The sequence below is a fragment of the Sprattus sprattus genome (assembly GCF_963457725.1).
Source record: "Sprattus sprattus genome assembly, chromosome: 7".
Lineage (NCBI taxonomy): Eukaryota > Metazoa > Chordata > Actinopteri > Clupeiformes > Clupeidae > Sprattus > Sprattus sprattus.
Genome location: NC_137926.1, coordinates 8,350,895 through 8,368,190, shown reverse-complemented (window position 1 = coordinate 8,368,190; position 17,296 = coordinate 8,350,895). Strand labels below are relative to the sequence as shown.

General features: G+C 43.0%; 2 protein-coding genes across 2 annotated transcripts in view; both read right to left on the bottom strand.

Annotated features, from left to right (window-relative positions):
• Positions 1–1,917: 1,917 nt before the first annotated feature.
• On the bottom strand, positions 1,918–6,406 carry fktn (fukutin; the record flags this gene model as incomplete). The annotated part of the gene is made up of 9 exons (XM_080841602.1): positions 1,918–2,480; positions 2,932–3,056; positions 3,476–3,609; positions 3,932–4,061; positions 4,628–4,760; positions 5,150–5,427; positions 5,699–5,899; positions 6,132–6,188; positions 6,305–6,406. The coding sequence occupies 9 exons, from the start codon at positions 6,404–6,406 to the stop codon at positions 2,267–2,269; spliced, it is 1,374 nt and encodes a 457-aa protein (XP_080697728.1). The 3' UTR covers positions 1,918–2,266.
• Positions 6,407–7,482: 1,076 nt separating this feature from the next.
• Positions 7,483–17,296, bottom strand: part of fsd1l (fibronectin type III and SPRY domain containing 1-like) — a 27,854-nt gene continuing 18,040 nt past the window's right edge. The window contains exons 7-14 of the mRNA XM_080842749.1: positions 16,612–16,821; positions 16,160–16,258; positions 15,844–15,973; positions 14,503–14,535; positions 12,125–12,222; positions 11,195–11,446; positions 10,222–10,310; positions 7,483–9,077 (exon numbers count right to left, since the gene is read on the bottom strand). Coding sequence (XP_080698875.1) covers positions 8,955–9,077; positions 10,222–10,310; positions 11,195–11,446; positions 12,125–12,222; positions 14,503–14,535; positions 15,844–15,973; positions 16,160–16,258; positions 16,612–16,821 — 1,034 coding nt within the window. The 3' untranslated portion in view covers positions 7,483–8,954. The remainder of the gene's footprint in view (positions 9,078–10,221; positions 10,311–11,194; positions 11,447–12,124; positions 12,223–14,502; positions 14,536–15,843; positions 15,974–16,159; positions 16,259–16,611; positions 16,822–17,296) is intronic.

Below are 17,296 nucleotides of genomic sequence, written 5' to 3'. Positions count from 1 at the left end.
TAAACAGGCTATAAAAAAATATGTCTTTGCTGTTTATCCTCTATCTTTCACTCGAAATATACACAAAAATCTTACCTTCTCATTGAAGTAAAATTATTAAAAGAAAAAAAAAACATTGACATTAAATAAATATTTCCCCCCAAAACATGTGTGCCAAGAGGATTAACAGCAGACATTTTATAGCCTGTTTAGCTCATATTCACTAGGGGTGCCAATATTTGTGGAGGGCACTGTAGGTCAGAACTATGCTTGGGCTTAAAGCCAAACTGACTGTCAGTGATGTATTCACTTATCTGTCAAGGATTAATCTTTAGATTGTTCAAATTCATCAACATGATCATAAGATTCATATGGAGAATAAATATTAAGAATAATACAATTATTTCCTTTCAATTAAACTCTAGCCCAATGGCCCAGTCCACATTTAAATGTAAAACTTTGGCCATGGAGTCATATTTTTTATTCCATAGAATCGCCACTCCTCGAGCAATCCTACCTCGTACGATTATTGTGCTGAGACTGTGGTGGATTCACCCGCACCATGAAAGTCAGGGTGGAGAGTGTTTAATTTGTCCAACCATCCTGAATGCACCAAACAATATTCTCAGGTTACAAAGCTACACATGTTGAACATTAAAAGAATGTGAGAAGGTTCTTATTCATCCGTTTGTAAATAAACGTATTGTTTGGATAAAGATTAAGGAAAGTCTCTTAAATTATAACTGAAATCTTTATTGAATATTAGAGCACTAATTTATATTCCCTTGTAGTCATATTTATTGAGTACTAATTTCTGACATTGGAAAATGAAAGTTACAAAAATCCCAACACTCATTATTACTTACAGCAAATGGCAAAAGATGAGATTAGTCAAATATGGCATTATGCAAATGTTGGCGCTTTTAGTATTTCGAACTGCTAACAGCTGTTCCTTTGAGACACATAAGACACACATTCCCAGATAGTTTAATGTAAACTTCCCTTTTTGCTGTCACCAACAACAGTGACTTCCCATTCCCATCCCACATCAGTCACTAAAAGTAATAGCACCTGAGACTGCAGATAGGGTTTCTGAACGTTTGTGAAGCAGGGCGTGGCAAAAAGTGAACAGGACTACACAACATGCAAACAAAGGCAGGCTATGCTCTTATTATGAGACGCTTTAGTTTCTTTTCAGTGCTTAAGTGGTCTGAATATGGGTTTCTTAATAACAGTATGAAAACTACTCATGAGTCTGAGGTGGTTCAGTTCAAAGTTCAGTCAAAAGGAATGATAAAATACATAATGCACAGAAATGCACCCATGATAAAACCAAACAAATGGAAGGGGTTAGCATGCAACTGCACCACACTCACTGAAGTCGCTGTTAGTGCATATGATGGAGGATGAGTGCCTCGTATATCCTTATCACAAACATAACTTTACAGAAACTTCAATTAGAAAGTATTAAATGCAACCCTTATCTCGTATTATATACTGCCCTCAAAACAAACTAAAAATGACAACAGAGTAACAGATAATCAAGTTGTTAAGTTTAACATTAAGCTTAGCTGTAAACTGCATTTCCTTTTTGAACATTACAAGGACTCAGAAGTTCAGAAGACACTTCAACCCCATGTTACTAATGGCCCAGTCTGTGCTGTGCTGGGACTCTCACAATTCTTCATTATTTCACATTGTTCTCTTATCATACATTTGTTTAAGCATTGCATCAGCCATATTTAAAAATAACATGACTACAGTGTTCAGACTTTTATACTTAAGACACATATACAGAAAATAATTAAGGTTATTTTGAAACCAACAGCTTTAACTTATTATTTGAATGTACAATTACAATTACAAGCATCTTGCCATCTTTTATTATTACTTCTATGCCTGTGTAGGGAGCTTATGCAGTCTGACAATTACCTTGCCAAGTCTACTACAGGCAGACCAAAAATAATTCCAGTTTTGTGGTGTTGACAAAAACAAGTAATACACAGACAGGAACCTTAGTGCAGTTGTTGGTTACTCCACTCCTGGTACTACTAAAGGAAGCGGTGTGAATAGCAGGTGTATCATTGTTTTCTTTCCAGGCATTTGAACCTCGCTGTTTGAAATGATGCCGACCGGGTCATGGCTTCAATACACAGATTAGAGTAACAGTTCATACACGTGGAGACTCCTGCGCAGACATGTAGTGTCCATCATTACATTAGCAGCCATGATGCTCAGAGTGTTTCGGACCGCGTCTATCGCCAGCAATAGAAAGTTCTCTCATTTCTCAGTAGACCTGGATGACCTCGTCCCACTCACGCACAGGCCATACGCCATTCTCCTGCACATTGGGCGGAGAGCTCTTCCAGTCCCAGGCCTTCACCGGAACGTTCCAGTCAGGGCCGTAGTTGGCCTGTACGTAATCCAGAGTTTGACAGGGGACCCGCACCTTCAGCTCCAGAAGCTCTGTCCAGCACAGCTGAAATCTGGGGAAAACATATCTGTCCCGTGGAAAATAATTAAGTAATCACAGTTAGTGAGGTTCTTATTTTCTTATTTATCTGTTGGTAAATAAACATATTGTTTGGGTGGATAAAGATTAAGGAAAGTCTCTTAAATTATAACTGAAATCTTTATTTCTTTATTTCCCGATTACTTAATTATTTTCCCTGTCCACTGGAAAACAATTATTTAATCAGAGTCAGTCGACCAGGAGAGATGCTAAACATTAACATTCACAAAGCCTTTCAAGTTGCCCATGGATCTTAATGTGACACTATTAGATTTTCCACCAAACATTGTGTACTCATATGGATCACACAGTTGCATTCCTTGTGCCTACAATATATGCAGTGCTGTGATTTGAGTAACATTGAAACAAAGTCTTGATTTTGGCAAGAGTATGGTGTAAAGAGTTGAAGGATAAACAAGAGTGAAAAACAGACAACGCACTTGAATTTCTTGCCGCTTTTCGCCTGCGTGCCTCCGTTCCACACCGTCTCCCCTTCATCGTAGAAAAAGAAGATGTCCAACTTCACGTCTGAGCCCTGGAAGGACAGCTCCAGACTGTCCTCCACCTAGAGATCGGCATACACACGCAGTCTATACATTAAACAAACACTAGAAGAGTCATGAATATCACGTCTTAACTAATATTACCAGACCTTTCCAAACTTGTGTATACATTAAACAGACACTAGAAGAGTCATGAATGTCACGTCTTAACTGAGAACTGAAATTGAACGTTTGCAAGGCTTTAAAATATGACCAGACTTTCCAAAACTTGTGGATATATTAAACAGACACTAGAAGAGTCATGGATATCACGTCTTAACTGAGAACTGAAAATGAACGTTTGCAAGGCTTTGAGATATTACCAGACCTTTCCAAACTTGTGTATATATTAAACAGACACCAGAAAAGTCATGAATATCACATCTTAATAGGAGATCTGAAAATTAATGTTTGCAAGGCTTTAAGATATTACCAGACAGACCTTTCCAAACTTGTGTTTGAGTGGAAGCCCTGCTTTCTGAAATGCTTGTGTGATGTCATGTCTGTAGTCCTTGATCCAGATGCCCAGGTCTACATCTTTACTGTAGGGAATTATACTACACTGCCGGAACCAGCCTGCAGGAAAGAGTGATGAAACTGTGTGAGGTCTGAGGATAATTATGTCCAGTGTAGAGGTATGTTTAGATGTATCTGGATGTGTCAGTGGATGTGGCCGAGTGCATCGGTCTGTATTTGTTGGTGCGTGCCTCTGTGTGTGTGTGTGTGTGTGTGCGTATTTGGGTGTGTATTTGTGTGTGTGTGTGTGTGTGTGTGTGTGTGTGTGTATTTGCGTGTGTATTTGAGTGTGTGTGTGTATTTGTGTGTGTGTGTGTGTGTATGTGTATGTGTATGTGTATGTGTGCATGTGTGTGTGTGTGTGTGTATGTGCTCATCTCACCTAAGCATGTTCCACTGCTGAGCCAGAAGGGAACTCCGAGCTCGTAGAGTGTTTTAGCGGCCAGGTGCAGCAGGCTCTTGGCCTTCATCCGGAAGTCCATGGCCTCTGGTGACAGGTCATCTGGGTACAGCTTGAAGGGAAGAGAACACAACACTAACAGAGGGCTAAGGCAAAATGCAAACTGAAAGTTGAGTTCAAGACAACAGCTTGCAAGACAGAGGGATTCATCCTCAAGGAGAACCAGTCTTACTCATTCTATAACTTCGCTTTGTGAACTTTGAATGACCGGTATGAAGCCAAGGACCGATCATTTATGCTGGAGTTGGAACTCAGATAAAGACTGCTGTTCAGAACAGCATTCCGTATTGAGATGCTTCACATACTAAGCTTAATACAGCTTAATACATACTACGTCAGGGTTTGACAAGAGCAAATATCTTGTGAAAGGGACATCTTGTGTGTGTGTCTGTGCGCTATGTGTGTGTGTGTGTGTATGTGTGTGTGTGTGTGTGTGTGTGTGCGTGTGCATATCTGTGTGCGTTTGTGCGTGTACGTTTGTGCGTGTGTGTGTTTGCGTGTGAGTGCGTTTGCGCGCGTGTGTTTGCACGTGTGTGTTTGTGCGCGTGCGCCTGCGTGTGTGTGCGTGTGTGCTGGCTGGTCAGACATGAGCATGTGTGTACAGATGGGGGCAGGTACCTGATAGAATGCACGTGCCTCTCTGAAGGGACACTCCAGGAAGCGGGCCTGGGAGTGTTCTTTCAGGAAATACGAGAAGTTCCGTGGGATTCGCACGTCCAGCCCGTCCACCATGGTCAGGGCCAGCTCAGGCCTGACAAGAGAACACACGTGATCTCACTGATCAAAATCAAGCCAAGCTAAAACAAACTAAGTAATATTGGCTGACTAAAGCAACCAACTCAATGCTTTCAGTGTCAGTTAAAGCACATAGACTACTAGAGAATACACATGATTTCACTGATGAAAGTCAAGCCAACAAAGTCATTTTTGCTGACAAACTGGAGGCGTGTCAAGTAAAATTGTGGTAAGTTGTCAGATCTCCATATCAACGACAAGACAGGCTAAAAACTGGTTTATTTAGCAAATATAGAGCATGCAATTATTGACTTAAGTTTGGATGGAGTGTTGGCTCTGTGTGTGTGTTGACAATTCAATGCTTTAAATGCCAGTTAAAGCACATTGACACGTATGAACCCATACCTATTGTATGCTCCTGCGTGGCGGCCAAAATCCAGCTTCCTGAAGGGGGCGAACTTCCTGTCCATGCTGGGCTTCAGTCTGAGAGGGCCATGCCACAGATACTTCCCACTTCGCTCGTACAGGACCACCAGGTGCACCAGCCGGCCGCCCTTCTTGAACAGGAAGTGGAGAGGGATGTCATTTCCTGCTAGGTCGTCCATGCTAACGAGCCGGGGGTCCTTCCCTCGGATCTCGAGGATCTCCATACCCCGCTCCTCAGCTGCCTCGATCAGGTTAGCCTGAAACGCACAAAACAGGAATCACATTACATGGTTGTTACAACGCAATAACATTAAATATCAGTCCATATACACTTGTTTTGCGATGTAACTGCATCGTAAATGGTATAAGCATTTACAATAACACACGCACTTTGGAAAACACACAGAGACAAACAGGACAGCCATCTCACAAAGCCAATACATAACGTATCTGATGTTGGTACAGCTTGCAAAAGAATGCTGGAATATAGGCGACAGGCTTAAAAACATAAAGCTCTAGTTCACTCACATCGTACTTCCAGAGGTTTCCGAGCAGGGCAAAGGTGGTGAACTCTCTGTGGGTGCACAGGAAGAGGCAGTGGGGTTCTTTCAGCTTGCTCTCCTTCAGCAGAAGGGCATCTTGGGAAAGCAGGTCCAGCGAGACTGCGTCCACCAGGAACACAGGCAGGCTGTACTTGTGCACCAACCCCAGGAACCTCTTTATCAGGTGCTGTCAACCACATTCCATGGTGAGTTCCACAGTGGGGAAAACGGCACAGATACTCAATTGTTTTTTGTGTGTATATGTTTTAACACCATGCCACATAGCAACATCAGGTTAAAAGGCCAGGGAGTAAGAGAGAGAGAGGGAGCTAGAGAGGGCAAGCAGGCTATCTGTAAGAGAAGACAAAACCAGGTAGATGCATCCATAGAGTGTTTGATCGCTAAAGTGTTATATTTACCCTTTGTGCATCACTGCCTGACATGGAACCTTGACCCCCGAAAACATGGAGGCCATTCTAAGTGAAAGAAAAAAGGTGAACCAGCGTCAGATTCATTGATGGGTGATAATGCCAGAGGCTCTATATGACCATAATATTGATATGATGAGCCTATATCGATCCAACTTACATACCTTTGATATGTACTGTCGGTAATAATACAACTGGAACAGCAGAAATACCGAGCTTGTTGCAATGAGTAGGGCGAGAACCACGGTCTTGTTAATTCTAGGCATTGGTCCTCGAAGATAAGACGTAGGTGTGGAACTGAGGGAGCTTTCCAACCATGTTCATCGCTAGCATCTGGCAGCATGTATCTTCAATCAAACATGCACATGAAAGCAAAAAGGTTCAGACATAGCCACGAGAAGAGACATCAGGACACGATGACTTAATTTACAACCTACTCTTCGAAGAAATAATCACGCAATTGTTATTAGATTAGGATATCCACAGTATAGTTAAGTGCTCATCCTGCATGCATAGATCATTCTATGGAAGAATTGTATTTTAGTTATGTTATACGTTACCAATTACACAGGCTATACGCACTAGCCTATAAATTAACACATTTAGCTTTCTCATAACATATTTGTTATGCATATGGTAAACATATACTGTATCTGGCTACCAATAACAGCTTTCAAATACTCGAAGGTCACTCGTCCAGAATCTGTCAGCAATATCAAAAGGTAGAGGCTAGTCAATGCTTTTTAAGGGTCGCAACATGGTAACTTGTGTTACAATTCTGAATAGAGCAATGCAGTTGCTTACAGCTAGCTAGCGAGCAGTAATCTGTTTGTCTGTTAGCTGTTTAACATATCTCTTGCGCATTACAGCGTTTCATCTTTGTTCAAAAATAACATCCTTGGATAGCCTGCTATACGTTTGCCTAAAAAATGAATCAAATTTGACAGTGGTCATCTTTACCTTACCTAGATGCCTGACCAGAAAGGCAACCTGCACTGGCTTGCAATACACAGTACGGCAAGCCACTGTTGACAAAAAAATTACTAAAAGGCGTTTGAAAATAGTGACGCTCCCATTATGCTTACTGAAATAGGCTAGAATAAATAAGCCTGATCCATTAATGACGGAATATAAAATGCATTATACATGCATGCATAATATACAACGGTAGCCTGCACCATTAATCTTTAATAGAAATGACTATAATTACGACATAGCCATAGAAAAGAAGCATTTGTTATGAAATACACCAATTACCCAATAGGCCGACCAGACCTAGGATATTATTTTCTGTTTTTTCATCACATAAATAAAGACCAAATTCTGAGGCGAGAAAAATATTTATTTGTCCGTTGGAGAACATGAACCACACATTAACACGACCAACAAACTACGCATTTGTGTAAAATTTGGCCCATGGCGAATTCATATTATACCTCTTCTCACTCAGCAACCAAAAATAATTAAGTAAGATGATACATGTAGGCTTGACGGCGGATGAAACACCAATTGTCACAGAGGCGCAATTCAAGGAAGTTACAGATAATATAAAAATAACCTAAAAGTGGTTTATTCTTCATCTCAAATCAAGCAAGTGTATTGCAAGGTTAACCGATGATCTCTGGTCCTTGGTAGGAGTTTTTCCTGTCGTTATCCTCTTATTGCTGTTACGGTGTCTGAACACCAGATGGCGACATGAGCAAACCTAATGTTCATTTATTCTCTGATGTTGTATGAAAATAAATCTTTGGTGTGGAGAGCTTCTCCCGTTGCTAAAAAAAAAAAAAGAAGCTTAACGAGATCCATACAATTTGAACGTTATTTTGAGAGAAGTAACATTTATACAGAACTATGAAAACATTGATTTAATAATTTATTTCATGGCAGGACGAACACTTCCATAAATCATTAATATATATCTTTTCCAAGGAGCAGGACTACATTGTATGTAGGGTGAACATGACAAAAGAGCACAACTTCTCTGATAACAGTGCATACAAAACGAGTTGAAGTCCAGGTTCGTAGGTGCATATCCAGTCCTGGGGTAGGTTGAGGGTAGAACTGTGACAGAAATGGATCAGCAATTACAGAGGGGGTTGTAAAAAGCAGCACTACATATTATACACTGTGCAAAAAGTCTTCTGCAGTTAAGTCTCTCCACATCAGATTCTGTACATAGCGTAAACATTTGTTTGTTTGAAGAACACAAGGTTACTCTATTCAGTTGAGAAATGGCAATGAATATTCAAGGAAAAATGCCTCGAATTAAATAGATGGTTACGGCCAGCCATATTCCCAGTCATCTATACACATACATACATAATCACACATACACACACACACACAAACAATACACTGATATCTTGAAGTATATTAGTAGAATAAAACAGGTATCAGCAGGTAAAGGACACTGTTATCATGCCTGAACACACTCACTTCAGAAATAAAATCTAAAAAAAAACAGCATTCAACCTAGAACAAAGTAGAGGAAGAAAAAGTGCACTCATCTATTCCCTGATTAAGCAGCTAGCATTCCTGATGCAAATGTCCCCAAACGAAAGAGAGCCAGAGAAGTCCTCTCAGATATCGAGGTTGAGAGAAACGTCTCTCAAACAGAAGGGAAGAATCTCCAGTCAAGTCAGAGTGAAGGCGAGGTCAAGCTGCTTGAGTGCCACAAAAAGACTCAGTTTCCCATAATGCTTCACAGGGTCTTAGTTCATGGATGTGGCTCTCCTCAGGAAATGCACGGATATGGGGAGTGGCTTGCACAGGAATCAGGAAGGGGGAGGAGGTGAGTTCTTGGATAAGTATAGGCTACTGTGCCACGCTGTTGAGACTACTATTGGAGCCGCCAATGCCGTTCTCCGTCTTCTGAAAACTCTTTACTGCACTGGGGACCTGTAGTCCTGTGGCCAGGGTCAACCCACCACACCACACCTACACAAAGTAGAGGAGGCAGCTTGTGTCAAAAAAGCAGATCAATAACACGTTTTTTTTTCATATGGAAATCAATAACCTAATAACCTAATAACCAATAACGGACACTGTTTACAGATCACATGAGATACATTCATCAATTTCATGCGATAGAAATTCATGGTTTTGCTGCCTACGTTAAGCTTGAACCTTTTGTGACAAACACAAACAATAAAAGTTCAAAGTCATTTGAGGTAGAGAGATTACAAGCCTTAATTTTAGACTCTCTTTCAAGTGAACTTTGACATGCTGGGGCCCTTTCAGAGTTGGAGTTGAGAGGTTGGAGTAGAGAGGCTGTAGTAGAGAGGTTGGAGTAGAGAGGTTAGAGAAGAGAGGTTGGAGTACAGAGGTTGGAGTAGAGAGGTCAGAGTAGAGAGGCTGTAGTAGAGAGGTTGGAGTAGAGAGGTTGGAGTAGAGTGGTTGGAGTAGAGTGGTTGGAGTAGAGAGGTTGGAGTAGAGAGGTTAGAGTAGAGAGGTTGGAGTAGAGAGGTTGGAGTAGAGAGGTCGGAGTAGAGAGGTTAGAGTAGAGAGGTTGGAGTAGAGAGGTTAGAGTAGAGAGGTTGGAGTAGAGAGGTTAGAGTAGAGAGGTTAGAGTAGAGAGGTTGGAGTAGAGAGGTTGGAGTAGAGAGGCTGGAGTAGAGAGGCTACTACAGGCGAATCAATCTCACACCTCCGTAGAAGAAGCCATGGTCTCCAGCTAAATGTAGCTGTGCCCTGAATAACTATCTGACTGTACTGTGAGATGCACTGGCATACAGACAAGTAGGGCAGATTCTCCTAGCCTCGGAGCCACATATAACCTGACCACGTACAGATGTGCCCTTTTGCTGTCCTTTGTGATCCCTGATAACACCACTGCTATTAGATGTCAGCAGGATTGCATCCCGGAGATAAATACAAGTCACAAGTCCTGTGTGTGTGTTTGTACATGCAAATGTAGTGTGTGTGTGAGTGTGTGTGTGCGAGCATATGTGTGTGTGTTTGTACATACAATGTGGTGTGTGTGTGTTTGAGTGATTGTGTAATAGTGAGAGAGAGAGAGAGAGAGAGAGAGAGAGAGAGAGAGAGAAAGTGAGAGACAGACAGAAAGAAAAAAAAATGTTACCATGAAAGCTGGTACTACAGGCTGGCTGAATTTTGTCTTGAATGTGTGGAGTAACTGTTTGCTTTCTGCATTGTAGAAGGAGAGCTGACCTGCAAAGAAGAGAAGAGAGATTAAACAATTCAGTTCCATTCAGTTAGAACAGACAGCACAAAACCCCTCTTGATGTCTACCCAAGCAAGCCCAGACATGAAAGGGCAGCTATGTTCTCTGTTTTGTTTTGTTTGCTCTTTTTGTGTTTGTTTTTGTTTTTTGTTTGTTTGTCTTTGCGTAAAGCGTCTTTGAGTACCTAGAAAAGCGCTATAAAGTTGAAAGTATAATTGTTATTATTATTTATTTACAACATGGAGTAAATCAACAGGCCCTGGTGTCCATTCATCTGTGGTTCAGTCACATCCTCGCAGGAGCATGGAGATGACTGACACACAATACAGAGGTATCCAGTGGCCCTGCAGGATTCATGGGGCTGGATGGGGCCGCTCGTGGCCTATACTGTTCCCTGTCATGGACACCACCTGGAAGACTGGTGAACAGGATACAGGATACTGACAGACCAAAATGTGTGTCAGAGAGGAGGCTTACCATTTGAGAAGTTTTGGTTTAAGGTGAACAACTGATTTATAGAAGTCACACAGCTGCACGTATTTGTTTATTACACTGTTTGTATTTATACAGTCTGAACATGTGCACCTGCATGTAAGGTATATCAACCAATCAATCAATCAATCAATCAATCAATAAATAAATCAATCAAGGTATATCAACTCATTTAGACCATCTTGGTCTCAGGGCCTTCAATGCAGAAAGAAGTGCTCAGAGTCATCATATGTCAATATGGAGGGACGAAAATTCCGAAACACATATGGGTGACAGTAATCATTAAAGTGGGGTAATGTGCGAAGATCAAATTCCCGTCTAAATCATTCATTGGGGTCACTGCTGTTGCTTTCACTGAAGAAGATATGCTTAGCCCTACCTCCATCCAGGTCACAGTATACTCCTATCCGCTCGGGCATGGCCACATCCAGACTCTTGGCCTTGTTGTTGTGCTTGGCGGCGAAAGAGGTCTGCAGCCAGTTGTTGACGTGGATGCACCAGGACGTGTTGGTTTTGCCCAGCTGGTCGAACTTGCCCAGGTTCTTGAAGGCCACGCCGATGCTGTATGATTTGCAGTCCTTCAAGGCCCTCACCTCCCAGTAGTGCTGACCGCAGTCCATACTCATGTCACCTGAGGGAGGCCAGGAAGATGCACGTGCACGCACACACACACACACATGCACAACACACACACACACACACACACACACACACACACACACACACACACACACACACACACACACAGACATTAACATACACACACACACACACACACACACACACACACACACACACACACACCCACATGCACACACACACACACACACTCACACACACACAGACATTAACATACACACACACACACACACACACACACACACAAACACACACACACACACAAACACACACATACAGACACACACACACACACACACAGACATTAACATACACACACACACACACACACACACACACACACACACACACACACACACACACACACACACCAAACACACACACACACACACACACACACACATGCACAAACACATACACACACATTAACACACACACACACACACACAGTAACAGACACAAACACACACACACACACACACACACACAGTAACAGACACAAACACACACACATATGAACAAACACAGTAACAAACAGACACTCACACACACACCATACACACACACACACAGACAATATTAGACTATATCAATAGAATATTAGACTATATCAATAGAATCCAAATTGTGATAATCCAGCGTATAACAGTACCGCAGGACTGTAACATACCCAGCACTGTGTAGGACTCTCCTGTAAAGCGATCCCTGCCTCCTCTTACCACCGGCGACCGTAGAGTCGACGCTCTCTTGGGAGATGGCGTTCCACTTCTGAAAAGGGCCCCGGCACAACACAACATTTAATTTACAGCAGAATCATGACCAGGAGCTCAATGGCTGACAAAGTGATATAAGTGTGTTGGGATTAGTTCAAAAGGAACACATCAAACAACGCATGACTATGACCAAAACAATCCCACACAAAAGCGAACACCAGTGAACGAGACAATGAGAATGAGTTGGAGGTTGAAATGATACCACAGACAGACAAATGAAGAAATGGCGACAAACGTTACACAAATCTACACAACTGGAAAGACTTAGCTAACGTGTTTAGTAGCAGCTGCACAGGGGCACATGAGGACATTAAACCAGGGCGCTAATGGTATGTTGTGAGACTACAAAAGGGAGCCAGATGTAATGACATGTCTTCTGTGCTTTTAGTCACCAAGTGCTTCGTGATTACATGCCCCCTCCCACCCCATGGGTAATTCAGGACAAGCACAATCTACGAGCTCGATGGCACAGTGCAATTAAGACAAGGCAAGCTGTGTTTGGCGTTTAATCGAATTAACAATTGCATCATCCCATCAGCGACGGACGAATTGGAACTGGTGTGGAGGATGACCCTACGATCTTAAACATGCCCGCTGTTAAACAAAGTGCACACATGTCTGGGACTCATCCGTCACTCTGAACTGGCAGCTGCTGAAAGGCGCAGCGTGTAGCCTAGGCGACCGCCCTGTTGTCCCGGCCCATATGGCACATGCCGCACATTGGAGAGGAACTCCGGGAGCAACTGGCCCCTGAGTGGCAGCCCCCAGAATGTGTGCTGACCAATCGACAGGCGGTAAGCGGCCACTTGTGGCAGCGCTCAAGGCACAAGAGTCACTCCCTCTTGGGGATTCCTCTGACACCCGCTAAAAGCTATGACACTATTGGTGTTACCGTGACAGCTATCACACTATTGGTGTTACCGTGACAGCTCAGTCAGAATGTTCCGGGTAGAGCATCATGATGGGCCTGTGGGGTTCTAGGAAGCTGTAGTGGGGTTCTAAGAGGCTGTAGTGGGGTTCTAAGAGGCTGTAGTGGGTTTCTAAGAGGCTGTAGTGGGGTTCTAGGAAGCTGTAGTGGGGTTCTAAGAGGCTGTAGTGGGGTTCTAAGAGGCTGTATTGGGGTTCTAAGAGGCTGTAGTGGGGTTCTAAGAGGCTGTAGTGGGGTTCTAAGAGGCTGTATTGGGGTTCTAGGAAGCTGTAGTGGGGTTCTAAGAGGCTGTAGTGGGGTTCTAGGAAGCTGTAGTGGGGTTCTAAGAGGCTGTAGTGGGGTTCTAAGAGGCTGTATTGGGGTTCTAAGAGGCTGTAGTGGGGTTCTAAGAGGCTGTATTGGGGTTCTAGGAAGCTGTAGTGGGGTTCTAAGAGGCTGTAGTGGGGTTCTAGGAAGCTGTAGTGGGGTTCTAAGAGGCTGTAGTGGGGTTCTAAGAGGCTGTAGATTGTAGTGTAGTTAAATGTCCTGTCCTGATTTGGATCCAAACGTGTGCTTGAAGTGTGTTATTGACTTAATCTGCATACTGTCTTAAATGCTGGTTAAACTAAGTTGAAGACATGTGTGCATGTCGTTTAACTGGAGTTTCTGCTATGTTGATGGACAAGGTTGATGTTGTTGATGGACACAGATGGGCTACACAGACTATAATACAGGGAATCTTACTCACCAGGTCACCATGCAAGCATGAAAGAAATTAGTATATGCACAATTACTACTCTGTTATCTTCATGTACCAAAGATGTGATGTAAGTAAGGCTAGTATCTGAATAGGGCTTCGTCACCATTTCTTTCAAGAGGAGGAGGAAGAGAAAAAACAAACCCAAGCAAGATTAACACAGAAAGAAGTTAGGGACACAGTCAAATACAGATGGGCACGGTAAAAAAAAAAAAAACTGCAATGTTTGCAGTTGTTATTTTCAATTTGCGTACAGACTTGAGGTCTGCTGAGTGTATGGTTATAAAGCCCTCCATCTGTTAGTGACTATCTCTGCCTGATAGTCAGAATAATCACACACGGCACACGCACACACAAAGACACACACGCTTATGTCATTTTATCCAGTGCCTCCACTGAAAGATTTGCGCTTGTAAGTTGCAAGAGCACAGACCCCAGGTCAGCAAAGGGTGGGCTCTGCTCTGTAAGAGGCCACAATGTCCTTAGAGAGGGACTGGATAAAAGCACCGCACCTAAGCCACTGTTTGTTTGGCCTGACGGCCCCCAGCAGCAGTCTGAAGCTAATACCGCTTTGCTAAGCTAAATCCTAAAGCTAAGATGCATGAGGTCACCTTGACATGTTCTTCAGATTGGCAAGGTGTGCGCTGTCGGTGAAATGAACATATGGAGAAAAAAAATAAAAGCAAAAAGGGGTTAAATAAAGATGTGGAGTAAAGAGGAGGTGGTTCAGGGTCAGGCTGAGGGGTCCTGAGAACACTGTTGAACGCTGTCTATCCCCAAGGGCTGTTTTCTAGAACACTGCTAATTGCTGTCTAGCTCAAAGGGCTCTTTTCTAGAACACTGTTAATTGCTGTCTAGCTCAAAGGGCTCTTTTCTAGAACACTATTAATTGCTGTCTAGCTCAAAGGGCTATTTTCTAGAACACTGTTAAGTGTTGTCTAGCCCAAAGGGCTCTTTTCTAGAACACTGTTAATTGCTGTCTAGCCCAAAGGGCTGTTTTCTAGAACACTGTTAATTGCTGTCTAGCTCAAAGGGCTCTTTTCTAGAACACTGTTAATTGCTGTCTAGCTCAAAGGGCTCTTTTCTAGAACACTGTTAATTGCTGTCTAGCTCAAAGGGCTCTTTTCTAGAACACTGTTAAGTGCTGTCTGGCCCAAAGGGCTCTTTTCTAGAACACTGTTAATTGCTGTCTAGCTCAAAGGGCTCTTTTCTAGAACACTGTTAATTGCTCTCTAGCTCAAAGGGCTCTTTTCTAGAACACTGTTAATTGCTGTCTTTCCCCAAGGGCTCTTTTCTAGCATGTGCCTTACATGTCTGCTGGCAGTACAAAGCTGTGAAAGGGCTAAAGAGGACCCACACAAGGAGACAAAAAAGGTAATATGTCTTTTCCTCTTGCTCGTTGTAACCCAAACATTTTTCAATGCAATCTTTACGATTCAATATCTGCAAATTACTGGAATTTTTCTTTCCTTATGGATTCAAGGATTGCAGGTCAAGGAAGTCAACAGTAATTAGAGAGAAGTTGAATGCTAACACCTACACCAGGAAGGTGGGTGTTAAACAGTTTAACCGAAACTCCAGGAAGAAAAATGTAGGAGAAGGCAACAATGTAAAATGAGCATCCTTCATGTAAAATATGAACATCCTTCATGTAACATACAAGTATCCTTCATGTAAAATACGAGCATCATTCATGTAAAATATGAGCATCCTTCATGTAACATACAAGTATCCTTCATGTAAAATACGAGCATCCTTCATGTAAAATATGAGTATCCTTCATGTAAAATACCAGTACCCTTCGAACAAAACTGACCCTTAATCAGAAAATGACCACGGACCTAATTTTTGGTAGCCCATGAAATATCTTATCCAAACAGACTAAAATACAGCATGACATTATAGTGGGAGACCAGGACTGGACAGGGGTCAGATGCTGGACCAGTGCTCACCTGCCCTTGTTCTCCTTGCCCTTGATTTTACTCTCCAGGCCCTTCCCCCCCTGGGGGTCCCACTCCACGTTGCCGTCCTCCACCTTCAGGTTCAGATGTGACGATGCCGACTCGAAGCTGAAGATGAACGCTGGGGGAGACCACCAGGGGGGGGGGGGGGGGGGGGGGAGGGGGGGGAGCAAGTCAGTAGAATAACGGGTAGAAACGGGAAAAATCTTTCAAAATGATCTCAGATATGCCTTCCCCTTCCTTGCTCCTTCTGTGCCAAACCCCCCACCAAAAAAACCCACAACGTATTTTAGAAACTCGACCTTACCCCTGGTTTCCAGTGTGACTGGATCTGAGTAGTCCCCTGCGGCAGCCTTGTTACACGCTCGTACCCGGACGTTCATGTATTTGGAGTCAAATCTCAAGCCTGCAGGGCATTCAAATCAATTGAAACAAAACACCACGCTCACCCATATCATTTTTGCATAACATGTATTTTTAGCGTTGTTTATGGGAATCCAAAAACAAGTGACTACTGTCTGTGAGTGTGTATATGGGTGTGTACCTGTGAGTGTGTACTATGTGAGTGTGTATATGGGTGTGTACCTGTAAGTCTGTACCTGTAAGTGTGTATATGGGTGTGTACCTGTGAGTGTGTATATGGGTGTATACCTGTAAGTGTGTATTCTATGAGTGTGTATGTGGGTGTGTACCTGTAAGTGTGTATATGGGTGTATACCTGTAAGTGTGTATTCTATGAGTGTGTATGTGGGTGTGTACCTGTGAGTGTGTATTCTGTGGTCTTGATGTTGTCCACCACCTCCCAGGCGCGCTCGTCCTTGACGCGGGGCAGGCCCTCGTGGTTGGTCTTCCTGTACTCCAGGATGTAGTGGTCGATCTTGTTGTCCTCCGCTGGCATCCTCCAGACCACGGTCACCGTGTTGTCCACCACCAGACAGTCCTGCACGTCAATCTCGGGCGCTCGAGGAACTGAAACAATGAAAAAAAGAAACAATCATTCATCCATCATCTTGTCCATCCATGTATCCATCCATGCACGCTGTTCATTCAATTGGTTTTCAGTGAGCATTCGCTTTTTTAATTTAAGTACACCTGAAGTTGCCGGATTTTGTATATATTTTATGTAACAAGTAACAAAATTGGTATGCAACCAGAATACTGTACTCCATACTGTAAATAATGAAACCCTTTGCTCTCTGGTCCAGAAGATAAAAGGGCTTCAATACTCTGATTTAATCCTCTGATCTGAATGCACACAATAGAGAGGAGGGCAGGATCGCCAGGGTGACAGAGGATCGCCAGGGTGACAGATGTCTTATTACCATGACAGTGTTCATCATTAACCAGAGCAGGTGGCTTAGCTGCCCGTAACCGAGCGTGCTCTTGAGTCTCCGTGAAAAAGACTGAGACACACAGCTGGGACAACCAGCAGTTCCTCAGGCCT